General features: G+C 41.1%; 1 protein-coding gene across 2 annotated transcripts in view; it reads right to left on the bottom strand.

Annotated features, from left to right (window-relative positions):
• The window catches only part of ldlrad4a (low density lipoprotein receptor class A domain containing 4a), a 90,606-nt gene that overhangs the window by 52,295 nt on the left and 16,276 nt on the right, over positions 1 to 22,035 (bottom strand). For both annotated transcript variants that reach the window (XM_088600847.1, XM_088600848.1), the window contains exon 2: positions 9,910 to 10,390. In XM_088600847.1, coding sequence (XP_088456973.1) covers positions 9,910 to 9,949 — 40 coding nt within the window. In that variant the 5' untranslated portion in view covers positions 9,950 to 10,390. The remainder of the gene's footprint in view (positions 1 to 9,909; positions 10,391 to 22,035) is intronic.

Raw genomic sequence — 22,035 nt, 5'->3', positions numbered from 1 at the left:
AACATACTGATGGCATAAAAGCATTGATCTCCTGGTAAGCAGGACATCTTCATCCTTCTGCTATCCTTTCTTGATTTTCACCACACTTCTCCCACCAGTCAACTCTCCCTAATGAGGTGATTTAGTGCTTTCACAACAGGGTCACTCAAGTATATCATGGCTAGTCATTAACGAGCAATTAAAATAATGCCAAAGTACAGAATCAAAATTGAGAAAATCCATATCTTTACCTAAAATGTCCAAACATCCATTTTACACTCAGCATGTCACTGCCGTCCTGAGGGTCTTCCCCCCCAACTACCAGACCAATTCCTACCAGTCAAATGGACCTAATAACACGAGACTTTTTTTTCTAACAAGAACAGCTTGTACTTCACTTGTCTAGACAGAGTGGGGGAGAAAAAAAAAAGACAGATCCAATTCAAAGAACAAACCAGCACGACCATTTCTTTCAAAACCGCCTAGCTCTCCCACTTCTGAGTGGCAATTAGTGCGGCCTCAGTTGCTCGGACAGACTAGCAGGCTCTTGCTCACCCTGGAGCTGCAAAGTGCCGAGTAACAAAAGCCCATCTCCTTTAATGGAGACCAGCATCTCTGCGCTGCTTGTTAATCCGAGGCAGAGGAAAGGGAAGCAGTAATGGCTGAGGAGGGGCAGGCTAAACAGAGCAGAGGATGCCATCTGCTCCACTTGCAAACGGACAACGCTGCCGTCCGTGTGTAGCTCCTGCTGGCGCAAGGCACCGCAGACCCTGTAACAAACGGATGGAGGCGCAGACAGGGAAGGTGCTCGAGGAGACGCAGCAAGAGAGCAATCTGACTGAACCTGCCAAGCACACATTCATGAGTTAAGTTGGTTTTGCATTTAGAAGAAAGCAAGGCAAATAAGTGCGAGAGCAGTGACTGGCCAAAGGAGAAAAACAGTTGGCTTCAGTTCACTCCGTAATTGGGAGTCTATAAAGGACGGAGACGATTGAGAGTTTTTAAGGGATTCTTCATAAACTATAGATTTTCTAGAATGCTTGACATGCTTTAAATAATGAATAGTGAACCTATCACATAGACTAAGAAAACTGAATTGCATCAGGCCTAGCGATTATAAATGATTGAAAAGAGGAACACAAACGTGGACATACAACCAAAGTTTTTACCAGTACTGCAGTCAAATACCAGGTGTTTGACACTGGACATAATTTGTGTACCTAGAAACCCTTATACAACAGATTACAAAGCCACACAACAGATATGCTTGGAAGAAACCAGAGATCAATTCATTTGGCATTATCACTTCTAATGAAGAACAATGGGTTACCAACACCTTTGAAAGCACAAAAAATTGCAAGTGCACTGCGGCAAATCCACACAGATGACGCCCATCGATGACGTCACCCAGACATCTCAAGAAACTGAAGTGGCAGAAAGGCCTTTCAATCAGACTTAGCTGAAGTACTCTGGAGATAAATTATATCAATTTAGTAATGAGTCAAAACCAAAGTAACCAGTTCATAGTAAGTCTGATATTTTCAAGTTAAAAAATGGCACAGAATGAAAGCACAAGGGAACACTGGCAGGAGGCTGCACCGCGGTAAAGTGCAGGGGTCTGACTTATACACCAGCAAACCCGCAATGACAACCTTCTCGGCTGTGGGTGATTATCACCCCACACCCCTCCTTTCTGTCTGAGCCCCAGGCCCCCAGTTGCTGATAAAAAGGCTGCAGCTTTGCAAAGCTCTGTAATAAATTTGCTGCAGATGCATTTGTGGAGCATGAAGGATTCAAGCATCTTTCCCGGCTCTCGTACTCTCGAGGCTTAACCAGGATAATTAAGCATGTCTGAGACTTGCTGAGGTGGCAGATTCAACACGGAAAGGAGAATGTTCTCCCCCAGTGAGAAGAACCACCTTCAGGCTCTGATAAAAAAAAAACGTTGGAGCCGTCTTTTCCCCAACAACTCGGCCAGCACTCGTCCTTCCCTAGTCGTGTTGCAGCAAGATTTCAGTAAATACCCATTCTCTGTCACCACAAAACTTTAACAGGGATCAGAAGAAGAAAAAAAAAAAAACAAGAGATCGTCTGGGATATCAGATTCCCTCCAGATGATGCACATTTGTTTTTTTAAAAGAAATGCTGGCTGATCTTGCACTATAGTTAAAATGGACTCAAACTCAAGAAGATTAAAAAATTCCTGCAAAAAGGCTCTGAAGTCACATCGCCAGAACTCACAAAAAAAAGACTGATTCTTCTAAAGCTTTGAGTAACTTTTAGTTGAGCACTATACACGTATAGTCTTACACCCATCTGGGTTTTATGAGTAGACATTCCAGCCTCTTCTCGTTCAGGATTTAGGTTTGTGCTTTCACTACAATGTCAAAATATGACAGGATGACAACTATGGTGAGTTTTGGTAAGCAACCACATGGAATGATGGTAGCATTCCAGTAGCCAAAGGACATATCTTTACTGCAGACATCAGTATTCACTTCCTGCCATTTCAAGGCCATAAAGAAAAACAATCTTGTCACTGTACATACAGCACATAGTATGATTTTGTTAATTACAAAAGAAATTTAGTATACAGTAACATGGACAGTACCAAAACCTGGAAAGGAGGTGGTTATAGGGAGGAACAACTACCTGTTAAGGGGTATTGCTAGATTTTGTTTACATTTTTCTTTGGACTTGCAAGTTTTCCCAATCTTTCGGAAAATAATACATCATTCAATATTAGTTTCGAAATTCGTAACAATGGTCAAGTGGAAGCTTCCTGAAAGCTGGTTTCACTGGACAACCTGATGGCCCTGTTCCACAGAACCAGATCACAGGAAAACAAGGCAAGCAATAGGAAAGTGGCCCAAAGAGGAGAAAATACTAACAATGCACGTTCTTTAGCCAGTTTTATTTCCAGCTACAGTGCTGCCTTACTATGCCTAGGAGAGTCTGTGGCACCGTTTCATCTGCTGAGTGTATCCTGAACCAGGAGACGTGCAACAAAATAAGGAAATGTTCAGGTCGCCCACAGAGCAAAGAGTGCCTACAGGACACTGCAGGACAGACTGTCTTGTGGGAGGTTTAGGTCCTTAGTCTGAACTATAGCATGAAGACAAGACGTTTCGCCAAGAGAAGGTGAACACGCATACATAAATGATATCCCACCACAGGTTGTTTCAAGAGTCCAATGGTGAAGGGCATGAGAAATTAAATTCCTGTTTCTGAATGGACTGTTAAAAAAGTCAACTGCCAATTCTAAATAAAAAAAAATAATTTGTGATCAACCAATATTCTTTGTTTTTATTCTGAAAAAGGTTAATTTGTGCATTTAGGTCTAGCAGCAATTCTATGTAAGAATACACAAACTATGAAGGTGGCAGGTTAATTCCCATTATCTGGATGTTTTCCTGGGCACCAGCGTTCAAAATTCATTAGTGACTGTTTAGAAGCATTAAACTACAGTAAACTGAAGAATTAATTCTACCTCACCACACCTTCCCTTACACTGTGCATACAAATATCAATATCAGCCTCTCTTCCACCACAAAAACAGACATTATTCCAGTACATGTTTAATGTTACACATAGTTAGCAACAGATTTTAACATGTACTCCTGAATGAAATGTTACTGTCGCATATATATATATATTCCCTGGTCATTTTAAGACCCCATTAAGCACCTGTAATTGTACTTGAAGGGATCATCAATGGCAAACTGCGATGACTGCCTGACAGAGGCAGCTGAACAAGTATCCCTCCATTCATGCGATATTCTGCTATAAAGGGGTTAGACGTTTACATCAGCAAATGATCAATATTAAGGCAGGCTATAATCCGACACCCTTTGAGGCAAAAGAATCACAAAAGCAAAAGGACCTGCGCAACTAGCATAATTTTAGAATAATCAAGTCACAATTAGGTAGGAATTCTCATTGTCTACTTGCAAAGTCTGAATAACATGAACACAAAACAAACAGCTGTAGCCAATCAGCTCAACAGGACAAAAAAGAGCATGGGATTGTAACTTGACAGCAGGGCTCTTATGAGCATATTTATATTACCAACAATATAGCCACCAGTGTTTAGATTAAAGAATGACTAAAGTTGGGTTGGATGCCTCTTGTAAATTTACAGGGCGTACGTAAACAAATAAAACGCGAGCGGGCTGCCAGAAAAGCAGGAAATGTGACTCATCTGAACATATTCCGATACAATTGTCGGACTGCAGGATCGCCTTCTGCTATTTATATGCCAAAATGCTGACACAAACAATATCCGAAAAGGAAATGTGACAGTAGAAAGGCACAAACCACTGGGAACCAGCTGTGAAAATGATTAATCCAATAAGGAAATAACTAGTTGTATGTCAACACTTTTGTTGGTTAACTGGGCAGCAGAAACAAATGTTTGCCATAAGTTATTTCGTATAAGCCACACAAGGGAAAAACAACTTTGTAGAAAATTAAGGTGAACAAAAATTCACTCTTGCCTCACTGGAGTACAAGAGATTACTCTTTTTTGTTGCTTTTCATGCCTTTTAAGAAAAAAATCTGAAAACAGACTGCACAGGCCTTGCATTCACACAAACCAGGGGCATATCAAATTTTGCACCTGTCTGATACAAGTGCAAGGTAAGTATCAAAGCACAACTAGACTTTCATTACTGCCCATTTTCAACAAGAAAACACCCGAGATTAGCAGTGTTCATCCCGGAACTGTTCACCCAAGCTGTTTTCTTCCCTAACAACTACAAGAAAGGGACAGTACCTGCAACTCAAGTCTTGGGAGTGAACTGTTGGAAAATTACAGCCCCTGTTAGACTTTAAACTCGATGCAGTTCATCAAAAAAGAACAAGCTGAGAAGCAGATAAAACTTTCAGCTGGTGATCCTTCTCCAGGCATCAATACAATTGCAGGTGAACAATAAATTTGAGGATAAAGACCTTTTACAGAGGACGGAATTGACCAGCTGGAACAGCAAGCATCTTGCCTTAGCATCTCCCTCACATCTCAGCATTACTTCATATCCATGGGAAGGGGCAGCAGTTCTATTAATTTTGGATTATTATAACCTAAGTGTGTTTTTAGAGTGCTGGAAACTATAAGCCACTATACAGCAAAAGATTACTGTATAATGGTATCAAAATACCAATATAACAGCTATTGAATGAAAAAAACAATTCAAAGTTTTTTTTTACATTCAGTACATTCTTTGGGTGAGGATGAAAGATTAGCGTATGCATAGATGTTACCGTTGGAACTATACCTTTCCTGGAACAAATGGGGTAAAAAAAAATCCAGCAGGATAGTGCTTCCAAAGTGAATAGATACAATTATTTAAGACAAGTGAGTCTCAGAAGATCACAGCATTCGCTGAAAAAAAATACCAAGGATCAAATGGCTTCTATATATAAAGAATCATCTTTTTCCACAAGGAGTTTCCCCAGGATAACCGCAGGATGATGTCTTTCCTTTTAAGGAAAGGATGATATATTTTTCCCTATGCACTCTAACAGTAAACTTGGACCCCAACACTCATGGAAACTGCTGCCCAGGAGACCTACTGACTTATCTCTCAGCACTGCCAGGTAGTGCCCAGGAAGACATGAAGTACACGTCATTAACCAGCCTGGCTCATGTAACTCCCACCTTTCAGCACCGGAATGCATCATTTGGGGGAGTGAGGTACTCCTGTTCCAGCTGTGTTAAGAGACTGCAGCCATGCAACCTTTTATTGTAGTTTTTACATCTCGCAGGGACGAAGTACTCGATCCCGAGGGGCCGCAGGGCAATTCGAGGTATCTCTAAAAACACGTGGTTGAAAGAGGCAGTGTACAACTTAAGAGGATCTTCAAAAACATCATACAGCATATTTTGACTAGCACCCTGACCTCTCTACCATTTCATCATTTCCTTCACACAAACCACTGTTAATTACTGCATAATGGAACTGCTTACGCTGAAAACTAAATAGAAAGTTGCTAAAGAGCTGGAAAAAGTGTTAGACTGCTCAACTTAAGATAGTAATTAGCTCAATTAGGCAGGGGAGAGCTCAGGTGGCAGGAAAAACCGTGATCGGTAGCCCTTGAGGACGGGAGATACACTGTTTCAATGGGGTTCCATGCAAACACTGAACACAGAAGAGGCCTCCCCAGTGTCTTCATGAAGTAAACACACACAGTGATCCTACTTAATATGCTGTCCTCTCAACCTGTCTCGTTTGGCTGCAGCGCATTCCATTCCTGGCAAGGGAGCCAAGCAGAGGATGTAGGGGAGATGGACAGGGGAGTTGGAGAACGAAAGAGGAAAGAGGCGAGAGGATGCCTTCTCTGTCCAGGCAGAGCTTTAACAGTCTTCCAAAGAGTGCATTTTCAGTCTGCACCTACAGCTACAGCACTGGCAGGCGTGGTCACCACAGCCCAGTCACAGGGTGTTGTCTTTTTTTTTTAGGAAAGTCAAAGCACCAAAATAAAATGAACGGAGCCCCTCAAAGACCAACCCTAATTAAAAGGGTGCTTTGACAGCAAATAGCCGATTTAATGTCCTACATTAAGAAAATAAGATACTGGTCTGTGCAATACTGTCATTTGACATCCATAACAGCTCAGAGCATCCCACAAGCACACTCACTATTGGAAATGATTCTATTTCTAGTGCTATTTGTAATTCTTCTTTCAGTCTTGTTTGAGTCAAGGAAAGCCACTTGATTGCAAAGCTGGAGACTAAATTAAAAGGAAAATAAGCACTGACTTAATACTTACAATACTAAACAAATCCTACCATTTTTTACTGTAATGTACTGGCTAAATTGGCCCCTGCCATCAACATCAAAGTCTTAAAATCATGGGGTTAAGTCCTCAAAAAATCCAACCCTAGGAACCCATAGTCACATTTCTCCCATCACTAAAACAGCAGAAAAATGGGTTCATTTCTACTTTAAAAAAATATTTTCCCTTTTACATCACCTGCTCTTCCCCATGTTGTAAAAGGGTCTAACCAGGGTACAGCTGTTAATATTGCATCCATTATAACAAGACATTACTGTCATAAGGACAAACATCCCTTCTGCTTTATCTGTAAACAAGTTAAGCGATTTCATTGATCTGACCGGGAAGGCACAAATTAAAATGTCTTCATAAGCAGTCTTCATCTTCATTATGAAACTCAATCATTCATCACTGATAAAGATGCACTATTGGCTCCAACACCTTTAGGTCCTAATTGGAACTGTCCTCTTATTTGCAGTACTGACACTGGAAGGCAAAGAAGGAAAGTGGAGAAACCAGGGCTGATATGCAAGTCAACACAGTGCTGTCTGTGAAGTCATCAACAATTGTGTTAAATATCTTTGCTTCCAACATAGAACATCTCATCATGAAAGGAACCTGCAAGGTGAACTATAAAAAATTTAGATTTTTTCTGATGGATGAAAATTAAGACCTATGCTGATACGCCAAGTGACAGCTTTAACTCTGTACTGTCAGTTCTTGGTCAGTGCCATCAAAGACTTAAAACATTAAGATCTGAAGATCCGTCAGGCTACTTGAGATTCTCCAATTTAAAGACAGGTTTACCGATGTTTCCATTTTCTCTCGGGGACACACACAGGCCATTCCCCAAGAACGCATGCTGGATGTGGACAGCACGACTACTGGGTTCATTGGGCACACTACAACATGTACCATCTTGTCAGGGGAGTCTGGGAAGCACATCGGTGTGCAGTCTCCGCTGTCCAACTCAGCACAGTCCAGTAGGAGGCAGCCTGTACAGCTCCTTTGCTTGGAATGTGGAACAGTAAAGTGAGGTAGAACAATTGAAGAAATTCACAGAACATGTACACAGGCACGCTGTTAAGGTTCGCTCTCCCTGAGATACAAAGACTGCATACATGTCTTCTCTAAAACATCAGAAAATTAGCCTCTCAATTTAATCAGTGCTTAAACATTTTTGGGGGTTTACTGCATCAGTGTCATCTCCTCTAATATGAGAAATGAGTTATTTGCCCTACATTTTCAGCCCCACCTCCCCGATTTGAAAACAGGAGCCCAAGATCACAAAATACAAAAACGCTAGATTACTAATTTAAGTTTTTTTGGTAACTTATAGAAAGCACAAGTCTTTGCTTAAACCTGTTCTAAAATGGCTGCACTGTACTCTGGAACAGGGCTATAAAACAAGAAGGCAGCCTGGAACTTTTCCTGGAAGCTTAGCTTTGACCACCTCATGGCTACTACACCTGAAACCCATAGACTGAAGTGCAACTGAAAAAAAAAAGTCAAGCAACTACAGGGATAATCACAAGGGACATTCCTGGAAATAAAGATTACCTATTAGCCACTGCGGTATTTAACCTTGGCATTATTGATTCAGCTCCTTGTTTGCATATATTCCTTCACAGCAATCAAGCTTCCATGATAAACCCCTGGACAGGTACTGAACCTCCACAGTTCACTCTTCTGCAATTAAACACTTTATTGATAAAATGAGGCCTATCTTCATAAAACTAAATTCCACGAATATTTATTAAGTCACCAGGTTAAAAAGTTTTCTTAGAAGCAGTTTTAGGAATAAATTTTATAATGTGGTATTCACACCTTCTATGGGCAACATTTAAAATGACAACAGGGAAGGCTACTACATCAAGTGTATCTCTAAAAAAATCACGTAACTACAGAGAATCACACCGGATATTCCTGGAATTAAAGATTATCTATTAGCCAAGGCTCATACAGTAAACAACAGTTACCTTAATTCCCCTGGAACATGGAAAGCAATGTCATAATGAAGTGCTTTTCAGTAATGTTCCGTTTACAATCTGACCACCTGAAATGTTCAGTGTACAGGCCAGGGACAGGCCAAGCCCAAGTGCCTGAAAGACAAGTCTCTATTCAAATCTCAGATTTTTTATTTATTTATATTGGGTGGTTTCTGACAGAGCAGGTTTTGCAATGATTTGCCCCCCCCCCCCCCACGGCGAAGACACCCCTTGTGCACATCTTCCATGTCACAATGTGAACCAGCTCTTTTTCCTTTTTGAGTGAGACAGGCAGATTTGCGAGTATGTGGAAATGGAGCGTTTTTTTCCTCTGGGCAGCTGACAACTTCCATAGCTTGAGATTCAAACTCTTGGAGAAGAGATCTAGCGATTACTTTAGAATGTTATAAAATTATAAAGTGCACAGAACTATCACATTTACTTTCAAATATTTGATGCACACAGACTATTTCACTAACTCAAATGCTGCCATTTAACATACAACGAAGAATATTATGAAAACAGTGTTTGCTCAAAAAACATGTCAATAGAATTGTGTGACCTACAGTATGGTCAGTGTAATTGCATATGAAGTTAAAAATGTAAGTTATATTTAAAACACTGTACAACATGCATCTTTTCTCAAAACCTTAGTTTAAATTTCATGTATATTCTTCAGGTCTAAAAGTTAAATGTTTCTGATGTTGATCTATTGAAGAGTTTAATTTGAAAAATGACTTCCCATGTTTAACAACTGAGCATCTTCAACTTTTAGCTCAACCTGTGAAAGCCAGCATCATCAAGTCAAAAAAAATCTAAATTAAGGAAAATAAAATTAATTTATCTTCCCTCATCAGATTGACAATTCATCACACAGGACAACACTAGTACTATGCAGGTAGTAACTTGGCCTGTATTCTTTACCTTACTCTGCACTGGTCATTTTTTGGCAGTGAAATGTCAAAGCTTGCCAGCTACACTGCAAGCCGAACACACACAGCCAAGTTTCTTAAAGGTCCTTGCTGTAATACAGATGCATTTTATTGCTCCTAGAGGCTTGTTATGTACTAGTCTGGCAATTTAGAACTCGGTTATATAAAGCAGAACACCAGAGCACATACTTAAAGCAACATCATCCCCAAAAACGCCAAGGACATTAACGAGGTACCTGTGAAAGCATTTGTGGCCTGAAAGTCAGCTTCCTGCATACTGCTTTCCCCAGCAACGCCAGCAGTCCCAACTTTAACCTGTCCGCGCGGATGTCAGCTGCTCAGCAGGAAGTGGCCGTCTCACTTCCATTTTAGCTCACGAGTTCATTTCAGCCGCCCCCCCCTCCCTCCCTCCCCCCAGTTCCCTGAGCAGCCTCCTGAGCTCCTTGGGCACCGAGTGCGGGACAGAGGCTCCTCTCCCGAGTCGCTTCGCGCCTGCGGTCCGGATTATCCGCCCAGCCACATGAAGCGCGCCATGGCCGGCTGGAAATCCGCTGCAGCTGAAGACCTTCCTCCGGACGGGGGCTCCCTTCTGTGTGTGCTGTTCAGAACGCAGTGCTGGCCAACACGTGGTCTCATTCCCAGGGCTCGGTCCCACACGGCATCGTGCTGCTTGTCTCGCCTCTAAATGCTGTTACTCTCAAATCTTGGGCACAGGAGCTGAAAGGAATAAAAAAAAGGCACATAAATGAACAGATATCCCCAAAGCCGTTACACTCGTGAGGAAAACTGGCAAATGTGACTCGGGAGGGGTGGGGGGGACACAGGTTCGGAAGCCAGACAGCTGACATTAAAGGGAACTTTGAAAAGGCAAACACTGGACTTTTTTCATACACAAGATGCAAAACGTGACAGGATAGCACTTTGAAGTCTAAAGATAAACAGGGCTGGAGGTGGCATGTATCTCTGAACACGAAACCATTTACATTTCAAAAGCAGCATTTGTCTGGAATAAAAAGGCACATTCAGCAAAGGAATACATTACACCGCGCTAGTTAGAAATCCGACGAAAAAATTAAACAGAAGGGTTTCTTTGCCAAGAATGCAGACAAAGCAAACACGCCTGGTCCCTGGCGGAGATTCTAATGACATGACAGATTTTATTTGCTATTCTTTCATTGCCTTCAGTCACAAAAAATGCTGCAACTTCCTTAGATTTTAAAGTCTAATTACATAAACGGCAACACGGTCAGAAAGAGAATTACCACAGATTATGGGTTTTTGATACGCTGAGACTGATCGTTAATCTCTGGTAATTCCCCCTGCTGGAAGGCCATTTTAAGTATAAAGTTTTACATGTCAAATGTAAAAAATAAATAAAAAATCACTGAACTTAACACTTTCAGAGGCACTGTCACTAAAACAGAATAAGGAAGTGTTGAAGAGTTGCAGTCTACCGCAAACCATGTTGCAGTTACTAAGGATGTTACAGGATGAACAATCACTATTTTGCAAATAATCCACGTAAAATATTGAAAATGCATGAGCTAGCTGGACAGATGAACCTCTTTGACTGTCATCCTGCCTTAACATGGCAAGCAATCTGCTCCAACTCCCCCCCACACACACATTCTCAGTGGGCTTTCCTACCAGGGATGTGGAGAGCTGTTCTTACATAAACGCACAAAGAAACGAGGAAGCCATCCGAAGAACATGATGGAAGTGAAACAATCACCTGCTCTATAAGCAAAAGAAGCAGGTGTGTAGAGAAGGAGCCTTTCCAACAGCAGCAGTGGAAATACAATTGGAACTTTTTAAAATGTCTCAAAAAAACTGGATGTATTAAGAACCTAATTAGTTCACATTAAGCATCAGGATCAAAACACAGATGGTTGCATAGGTATAATGTGCAACATTTTAATCTAGATATATACTTTAATGCCGACATTAAGGTACTGTACTTGGCTGATACTTTCAGATTTATTCTAGTATAGAAAATTTACAGTAGACTTATATTTCCAATAAATTATCTATTTTTTCTGTTGATGTCTCCTCCCTGTAGATATGTCAGTACAATATTATGCAGTCAGATGTCAGTACAGCATTATGCATTATGGAGCAAAAATTAACTTCTGACAGATGTCCCATAACTGCTGAGACCGATTTCTACAATGTTCACTTTTACTTTGTTTCCTAAATTGGGATCAGCAGGTTTTGAATTCAATGAAAGCATCACTGCTCTTGGCCAGTGTGTGTCACTACTGAGCACTGTACAGCACGCCGAGCAAGCAGCCTGAAGGACAGATTGTGCTGGTCTATACGTTTCTGCACAGCAAGTCAGGAGATCCTGTTACGCACATATACTAAAAATACATTAAGAAACAGATTACAGTTCCATTTAACCCCTTGTTCTCTTAGGTTTACTTCCCTGCTTATTTCGTATATACTAATGTTACGCAGAAAAATCTCTAATCACATTGATGGATGTTCTTGGCTTGGGTGAGCAGCAACTCCGATATGAAATGAGAAACATCTGAAAAATGAACCCCTTTCCTTTGTTAGGTGCATAGGGGTCTGACAGATTGCAGATTTCTGTAACAACCCAGACAAGATGAAAGTGCCATTTTATTTTAAAGAGCACAAAACTACCTGCAACTGACATTTTTGTTAGTCCCTTACACTTCATGTAGATGACATTCCAAAGAAAAATCTAAAAAACAAACGAGGATGCCAAACCACAGGAAACACACCATCGCTGCTGTACTTTAGTGTAGGAACTTCCTGCTAGAAAGGTAAATTTGCAGACTTGGGAAATTAGGATCTCCTGAAACATGCAGGTACATGTGACAAGGGTGAAATGAACATGAAATGTCCCAGGTCTAAATTAACTTAACGGCACTTAATTGAAGCGCTCTCAGTTGGATGCTATGAAACAGACACTCCAGAATCCAACCATGGACTTCAACACCCTCACCTGAAAATGAGTCGTATTCAAAATCAATATGGTACGGACACCAAGAACTTTAGAGAACTGTATGCGTATCCGCTGGGTCCTTGGCCGAGTAAGATAACGTAGACTGAGGTAAAGATGCGTTAAGATGAACTAGAAATACCAGGAAGAAAAAGAATCGGTGAAATATGTTTGGAGCCCTGCACACTGCACACCTACAGAGTGCTGCCGATACTGTTGTCTGACATCCACCCAGTTTTCATTAGAATTGCTGGCACAAGCTATCACCAACATGAGCCGAACATCAGCAGTAAAACTACTGCACTTGGTACAAGTCACACTGACGAAAGGCATGAGACGGCAGTGTCTGTAAGTCAGACAAGATGGAGAATCTTGACCACGCTTTTTAAAAAGCTAGATGGAATGACTTGCCATCCTTTGTCACCTATCCAACTGCAGGAAGATAACTGGTCAGGTGACAACTTAAAAGCCAGGAAGTGACGGCCTGTGGAGTCCTGCAGCTGCCATGTGCACTGTGTTGCCCCAGTAGGAGAAGAGGGCAAACAAATGAGACTACGTGGATTAACATGTGCACTGTGATTTAGGAAAGGGTAAAGCCCTTTATCACTGTGAGGTTAAGCAGCTGCCAGATTTGCCAAAACCAAAACTGTAGTAGAAGAGCACTCAAGTAATTCCATTCATTACATCCAAGAAAAAAAACAGCACAAGAATATCCAGAAAGTGAAAGTGGTACCACTGTATTAAAAGAAACATCAGCCCTTAAATAAGGGAGCCATTTTGATCATGACACCTTTGGCAACAGATCTCTAGCTCTATGGCATCCGGCAAAAAGACATTTAGAAGCAAAGAGTACTTACAAGTAAAGCATTCTAATGGGTCTTGAGGCCTCTCTCAAGATGAGGCAAATTTGAGCTCATTTTTGTCTTTATTCATAAAGGCAACTTACAATTAAACAAAATACTTAGTAATAATAAAACAGCCAAGATCCCCAGATGTTTAAACTCTAAATAAATACACATGCAATCTAAGAAACATGAACAGAATTATATTGATTAGCTGAAGGAAATGGCACTGCAACTCTGCCTTGACCCTCATTACCAGACAAAAAATAAACATACCAGGAGATGCAGTCTCGAACCATCATATGTTAGGCACACCCACGAACACCAAAGCAAATGCACTTTACCTGGGCTGACCCACAAAAGAGGTTTTACAATATAAAAGATAACCTGAGGCTTAAAGCAAACTAAAGGTTTTTAGAGTTCGTTAAACAGCAGTGTAAATATCAAAGTTATGTTGTGCTTTACAAAATGTCCTCATTCAGCTGGTTATAAAGAGATCAAACCACAGTGCAATAAACTTACTTCAGCCAGCAGCCATATCACCCTGCAACTCACAACTGGCAGCCCCACTGAAGCTCAGCAGGTGTGAGCCTGGTCAGGACCTGGAGGGGAGACCTCCTGGGAAAAACTAAGGTTGCTGCAGGAAGAGGTGTTAGTGGGGCCAGCAGGGGGCGCTCACCCTGTGGTCCACGTGGGTCTAATGGCCCAGTATAGTGACGGGGACACTATATTGTAAACAGGCACCGTCCTTCAGATGAGACGTAAACAGAGGTCCTGACTCTGTGGTCATTAAAAATCCCAGGGCGTTTTTCAAAAACAGCAGGAATGTCACCCCAGCTTCCTGGCCAAATTCCCATTGGCCCTTACCAATCATGGCCTCCAAAAAAACCCCATCTCTGAATTGGCTTCATCTGTGTGGTGAGCATTCTGGCGCACTATGGCCCAGGTGGGGCAGCACACTGGTGGTCATGGAGGGGATCCCCATTACCTGTAAAACGCTTTGAATGAAGTGTGCCCAGAAAAGAGCTATATAAGTGTAAGCAATCATGATTTATTTCAGGCCTTGTTTTCCCACTAATAAAATATGGACTCCAGGATTCTTCCACACACTGTGAGAGAGTTCCTACATCAGAGTTACAGTGCAACAGTTTTCCAACTGGCCATAGGAAGACTTATCTGTAAGAGATTTGTTTCAGGACTTGTGTACATCAAGGGAACATGCATCCAACATTATAACAGCGCCTTAACACTCCTCTGAAAGAGCTCACCTCGCTTGTAACTGAATTATTTGCTCTGCTAAGCAATCAAAGCATATGCCAGATTAAGAAAAATGTAAAAAGTTTCTTAAATTTATACAGCTGGACACTCCACAAAAGGGTAAAACAAACCCAAACTCCCTCACGCCCCCAAACACCGTACAAGGGGGATTCAAGACTTACTTCGTATGGTACTACCTACTATGGATCAAACGTATATTTAGAAATTTTAAATGTGGATCTGATTTTTTAAGGCAGAATTTGGATGATCTCAAATCACGTCCCAAGAAATGGCATATGTAATGCAAGTGCCTACTTCCGATTAGTAATGGCTGTTAAGGGTTTATAATGATCAGCTTCATTCAAAACGTCACCTGTAAAGGGATTATTATAGGAAACAGGAGAATGAACACTTATTTTCTGTGATCTCACCTTTCTACCGAACCCCTATATTTTAAATTACACGTTTAAGGGGCCAAAATGCACATCGCCAATGTCCGAGAGGTGCAGCATTATAAATTTAATCTTGCGCTCTTCCCCCCCCCCACAGCAATACCCATTTTCTCTTGGAAGAATCCTTACGCAACTAAGCTAAGAGGGACCTTCAAAGTAAATCACAGAGAAAAGGTTATAGTGGCAAAATTATAGTGGTTACAGTTTTACTTTTTGTAAACTATGATTTTCCATAGCACAGACAATAAAGCTTTTTACATTTCTATCTTTTTAAATAAGAGCCGTTCTTAATGCACAAGTATTTGACAGTTTGTGTGATACACTGCCGTACTTGCTTGATTCATGTCATTTGCTTTTATCTCCCTAATGTCTCTGCAGGCAGTCAGCAGCTGCAAGACTGCATCTTAATAGCACTTTGCTTGCAAAGCTATCCATTTCCAGAACACAGTTTAAAATTTTTAGTAATCTGTGTTCATTACCCAATCTGGCCCTGTATAAAAAACATTATCGAGAACGCTATCAGTCATTGGTACAAGTCTAAAATGTTGCAAATCACTTTTCCCAGAACGGGCAGGATAGTATCCAACCTAAACAGTTGCTAGCCAAGATAGCTGAGCAAGTATATTGGCTCTAACGCATCAGAATTACAGTTCGGCATATTTGTGTTACTCAGTACTTGAGACTTCTCCTATTCTAGTTTCAAGAGCTATCTGCAAAATATTAAGTGTCATGACTCCAAATTCAAACAAAGTGTCACCCTAAACTTCTTCAAATTGTTTTTTACATCACTTGACAGCACGGTGATTCAGAAAATCTGCGCTGCAGAATGTTTTAATGCAATAAATCTAATATTCCTGTCAAAATAAAGAGCTTCCAATTTAATACATATCGTATGCATTGTTTTACTGCATTTACATTGCTTTTAGAGCTTAATGCAAATAACTCTGCAATAAAGTTAGCCAAGATACAAGAGACAACCATAAATTACAGATTTATGTTCTCTTTTCAGTTAGACATTTATTGAACATTTATACTTTTCATGTCTATACCATTTTTACAGTAAAAGACATTTAGCAAAAACTCATGTATGTCCTTTGTTTCAGTCCTTCCAGTTATATTCCACTTGCACAAAGGCAGAAGGACTAGCAGAACAGAATGCATCTGTACAAGTCCCTACTCCTTCATTGCTCAATTGTTGCCCTAAATGTACTGCTGTACAGTTTCTCTGAATTTATGGGCTGCTTAGGAACCAAGAGATGTCCAGATTTAGACCTGAAAGCTCTTAATTTCTAAGAAAAATCTTTCATCATTGATTATAGCTCCCAAACTTTTCTAAAAAAATATTTAAGCGTTGATTCTGGGGGTTGAAACTGTAATCCATCTTAAAGGAAATCGTTCTTTAGATTTTAAAAGTTTTTAAAGACCAATGCCTATACAAAAGAGCAGGCCAATTTGTCACATAGGGATTAAGGAAGCACAAAATAATTGACAAAGCACGGAAGAGGAAAGCAGCAGAGGTATGATTTGTAATATTCCTGATCTACTCTGTGTCACACTGCTTTGCAGCGAGGTGTGAAAAAGCTGACAAGTGTAATCTGGCCGTACATCACGGTTATTGTTAAAATGTCAAATCCGGGTTAAGGAATAGCTGAAAGCAGCAGATTTTCTAATACTTTCCAGCTTCACATTTCCGATTAATCAAATACATCCAGTACAAGGTTGTCAGCGCGGTCCTTTTTCAAGTGTAAACATTTCTTCCTGCTACCGTGTAAAAACACAAAACAAAGTTCTATGAAAATAAGTAAAAACGTTTCTGGAAAATGACAAAACCCAGTAATAATAATTGCTTACGCTTATATAGCGCTTTTCTGGACACTCCACTCAAAGCGCTTTACAGGTAATGGGGACTCCCCTCCACCACCAATGTGCAGCCTCACCTGGATGATGAGACGGCAGCCATAGTGCGCCAGAACGCTCACCACACATCAGCTATCAGTGGGGAGGAGAGCAGAGTAATGAAACCAATTCATAGATTAGGAGGCCATAATTGGCAAAGACCAGGGGGAAATTTGGCCAGGACACCGGGGTTATACCTGTATTCTTTTCGAGAAACACCCTGGGATTTTTAATGACCACAGAGAGTCAGGACCTTGGTTTTACGTCTCATCCAGCGGCGCCTGTTTACAGTATAGTGTCCCCGTCACTATACTGGGGCATTAGGATCCACATGGACCACAGGGTGAGCGCCCCCTACTGGCCCCACTAACACCTCTTCCAGCAGCAACCTTAGTTTTTCCCAGGAGGTCTCCCATCCAGGTCCTGACCAGGCTCACACCTGCTGAGCTTCAGTGGGGCTGCCAGTTGTGAGTTGCAGAGTGATATGGCTGCTGGTCATTACAAATGTATCTTGTAAAAAGGAAATTGGTTAGAGTGGTTTGGATACACTCGGAATAACTAGCTGGGGTAAATGGCTGCAGGTGTTCTTGGTAGGTGAACAGAACGCAAAGAACGTGTGAGCTGTCTTCAGAAAATACCATTGGCCTGTGAAGAAAGAGCACCACACAGAGGTTCCCTGTTAGCGAAAATAACAGTCTCGTGCGTGTGGTGGCGTTATAACTGCAGACAGCCAGAAAACTGACAGAGCCAGGAGGAAGGTGAGAAGCACACATAAGGTCAGCTTAACTAGGACAAAAGTCAAGCTGAAAAGGCGACAAGCATTCGGTCTGTCACAGCACCTATTTTCACATCCAAAAATCCAACACTTGTACTGTGGAACTTACTGTACTGAGTCAGTACAGCAGAAGAACTGTATACCACCAGCAAATGGTAAAATGATACTGTAACAAGTTAATACATACTGTTGTACAAAGCTTGTTTAAAATCAAAGACTTACTGGACACGAAGCTTACACATACACAAAATGCTGATTTTTCTTAAGCCCCTCTCTTTTCTAAAAAAAAAAAAAAGAAGACAGCTTATGTGGCACAACTTCATTCAGAAGCTCCTGCAGATATGAGCTTTAAGATGCAACACTCTATCCATGTGCTTTTAGGAAGCTAGACATGCGACCACTATGCGGGTGAAATAAACCAGCGTTGTTGAATTCGAGTCAAGTCGCAGGAAAGTCTACTTTTTTTTTTACCACAAACAAAACCCAGACAGAACTCCATTTTTAAGGATTTAAGCAGACAAGCTGGAGTCAGTAAATGGAAAGTCCGAAAAGAGCAACAGTTTTTCATGCCCAGTAACACGGCTTGGAACTCGCAGCTCATGGCACGGACGCCGATTTGAACTTCATTCAGAAACTCCCGCAGATGTGACCTTTAAGATGCAATACTCTTCCCATGCGCTTCTGGCCAGTTGGACAGCTCATCGTTTGTAGCCCTGAGATGTATAACGTACCCACAAGGGTGCCTAAGGGGGCACAACATGTCTTTCTTTTTTTTTACCCATCAGGGGTGCCCATTAAGAAGCGGAAACCGCAGGCCTCCACAAACGTCCCTACAGTGGCCAGGACAGAGTATGATATTAATTAAGCTGGAAGACTACCGGTTAAAAAAAGCACACCAGTAGTGCTGCCTTTTTTTGAAGGACACTTTAGCCGACATCCCCTTTTCCTGCTGCCCCTCTGCCCTCAAGGGTCCACAGAGATGGGCAACTAACCTTCCCGACCATTTTCTCTTCTGAAGCAACCCTGCCTAAGCCCCTAACATTGTGCTGGTAATCAACCAGCAAGACTAGAACAAAAACACAACAGGAATGACTACACTGCAATGAGTAATGTGCAGTGCAGATAAGGAGGCTTTCTTAACCTGCACTGCTGAAGTATCAAAAAATGACAGAGCGCAAAAGCTTTTTTCCAAGGCACTGCTATGACATCCTGCAACAAGCTAATCATAATTCAGTGGTACTGGATGTGCTGAAACCTTCCACTCCCCATCTTTTCTTCCTAAGACACCATGTCTCATAACATGTACAAAAATTAGCATTCCCTGCAAAGCCATCTTCACAAATTGAGGTCTACAAAATGAACAGAAAAGTGAAACAATCAAACCTAGAAGCTAACATGATAATTCTGCATTTCTCATCAAATCTAACATTTAAATCTATCACGCATCTAACCAAAAACACTGATCCAGCAAATGTCATTGGTACATAAATAAATGATTAGTACAGAGACTAATACTAGGTGTTCCACTTTCTTTCAATACCAATTTACAAGAAAATTTAATGAATCTTAAACTGGCATTTTAGCAAAGATGTAACTAAAAAGCAAACATTCAAAAGTAAACGGGCTGTGTTCTTCACAATCCATCACTGGCTAGCTCAGGACCCAGAAACCTTCTGCTTGCCAAAAACTGCAACTACTGATGTGGGAATAATTACATTTAGAAAAATCGCAAAGTTCCAGGCAAAGAAAAACGTTCAAATGTAAATGCTAAAGATTGTTCATTCCTTTATCAAGAGGGTTGGTAATTATTTGTCCCGAAACATGTCAATTGCATTTCATGCATCTTAAATAGAGCCGTTTCTCCAGCAGTTACCTCAACGTACAATTGTGCAACAAAGTGGCCGAAGCTACGGATTGATGCTGACCGATGTAACAGACTTTTGCCATAAATTCAGGGAAAAGGACTTGCGATTCCCTTGTTGATCACAGCACACTTATAGGAAGCTTATTTTTCGTTATGTGGTGCTATGCTTAAGTCCAGTAGCAAAATTTACTTAATTCCAGGTGGAATTCATCCTTGTAATCCCACGTGTATATTAGTGTTGAAGATTTTTAATGCTACTCAAGTATATTACAAAAGTATTTCGGCTCCATATGCCTTGCTAACATTTGCTCTTCAAGTACAACAAAACTAAGACTTAATTGTACAGCATGCCTGAATTATAGTGGAGCCCCTTTACCAAGTCACATAGCAAGGAATTGTGCTTTACAAACGCGATATACAACCGGGTGATCACTGGAACGATCTGAGCAAAGCCCCTCACTCCAGGGTAGAATTGCAGCTTGACACCCAGGACACAGAAATTAGAGTGGGGCTAAAATTTTGCCTAACAGATTGAATTCCTCATACTGAGCACTATTTTTTGTAATCAATTTAGTAAGCCTGGAACTATATTAAAAAGAGCCATCAAGACCATACGCACGTTCCACTACAGATTTAGTTTAAAAGTGAACTGAAATACAAAGAAAGGCTACAAACGAGAAGACTTTAAAGCATCTAGCTCAGTTGTTTTTATTTTCAGTAGCTAATTAACACAGGAGTCTTTTTTGAAAGAAGCCTTCTTATCTACTTCAGCAACATGGTTGGCCAGCTCCTTCTGTATTCCTACAATCCTGTGTATTAAGTGCTGTCCTGTTATCGGTTTGAAAAATTTTGAACAACATAGAATGAACAGTAGTATCCAAATTCTTTGAATGTGCCACAAGACAAGCTTAAGGATTAAATAGCTTTCTGATGATAGAAGAATGGAGGGAGATTTTTGGATGGAATGTTTTTCCCCCCACTATTCAATTACTAACTTCATCAGGGTTACCCACAAACTCCCCTTACTCTTGCCTTTGAAGTCTTCCCACTGATGATTCTAAATTTGGATGCACGGGAGACAAAGACAGATGCTAAGCATGTTAAAATATCTTGGTGAATCTACTCATTTTGGATTTTCTATGAATTCCTAATGAGCAACACAAAAGGCCATTGCTAGATTTTGAATTTATGGCAACAAAAATATGTAAGATGGTTTCAAACATTCCTGTGAGCGTTATCAACAGCAATGAATTTAATGAGATACAACAAAATGTTCCCAATGAGTATACCTGGTGGGTATACTGTAATTCTGACATTGATTAATGAACTAACAACTTCTTTTCTACAATGCCAGAGTCTGACTAAAATAAAACGGTTCACCCACGACGGAGAAAATGGATTAAAAAGGAAATATTGTACAGATAGATTCGTGCAAACTCCTGCTCTCGCCCGTGGCAAACCAGTGCTTTGTCACCTCTCTGCGACGACATGATGAACTTGGGAACTGTATGGCTGCCAAGTCCACAATTTTACATTTAAATTTGTAAAATTATGTAATACCGTCAACACATTTACTGAGATTTAATAACCAGTCTGCGAAAGTGCGACCGCAGTTCCCCTTTAACTCTGGGCAGAAACAATCCGAATTGTTCTCCTTGTTGGGAAGAAAAGGTGCTCAGCACCCTCGTTATGACAACATTTAGTCATCGGGTAGAATATTTCTGAAACTACTGCGAGCGTTCCAGCAAGCGAATTATTCCCTGCTGCACCTCCGACAGGCTTCACCTAGGCTAAGTGAGGCCTGGAGTCGATCAGAGGGCTGACAGAGGCTGGGCCTCTCGGCCAGCCCAGGGATGATTGAACAAGCCTTGGGGAGGAGAGCAACTGCAAGCACATTCCCACTCCGCAGAGAGGACGACTTGCGCCAACCACCGCCACAAGAAGCAGGAGGGCTCAAGGAGGGATTTATTGCCATCATTACACTTGATCGATGCACTGAAGCACTTTTCAGAGACTGTCATTTTTCCCTCCCAACAGTAAAAAGGTGAATATTTATTCATACATAACACTTCTCGTCAGTGCATTATATCTCAAGCTTCTCTGGTTATCGTTTATATTTGTTTCTAGAAATTCAAACAGACAAGGACTCATAGCATCCAATCGCACCCATACAGCAAGTGGAACATGCCCGTGTATCCACTGTGATTGTGGGAATTTTCTTCAAAAACTTTTCCTCCCCCCCCCAGAGACCAAGATGACCGGTATGTGATTAAAAATGCCGTTACACTGCCTGGCTTTATCTACGGGC

The sequence above is a fragment of the Lepisosteus platostomus genome, chromosome 12 (genome assembly GCF_059453375.1).
Source record: "Lepisosteus platostomus isolate fLepPlt1 chromosome 12, fLepPlt1.hap1, whole genome shotgun sequence".
NCBI classification, from domain to species: domain Eukaryota; kingdom Metazoa; phylum Chordata; class Actinopteri; order Semionotiformes; family Lepisosteidae; genus Lepisosteus; species Lepisosteus platostomus.
The sequence above is the reverse complement of the archived record's forward strand: the minus strand, read 5'-3'. Positions and strand labels throughout refer to the sequence as shown.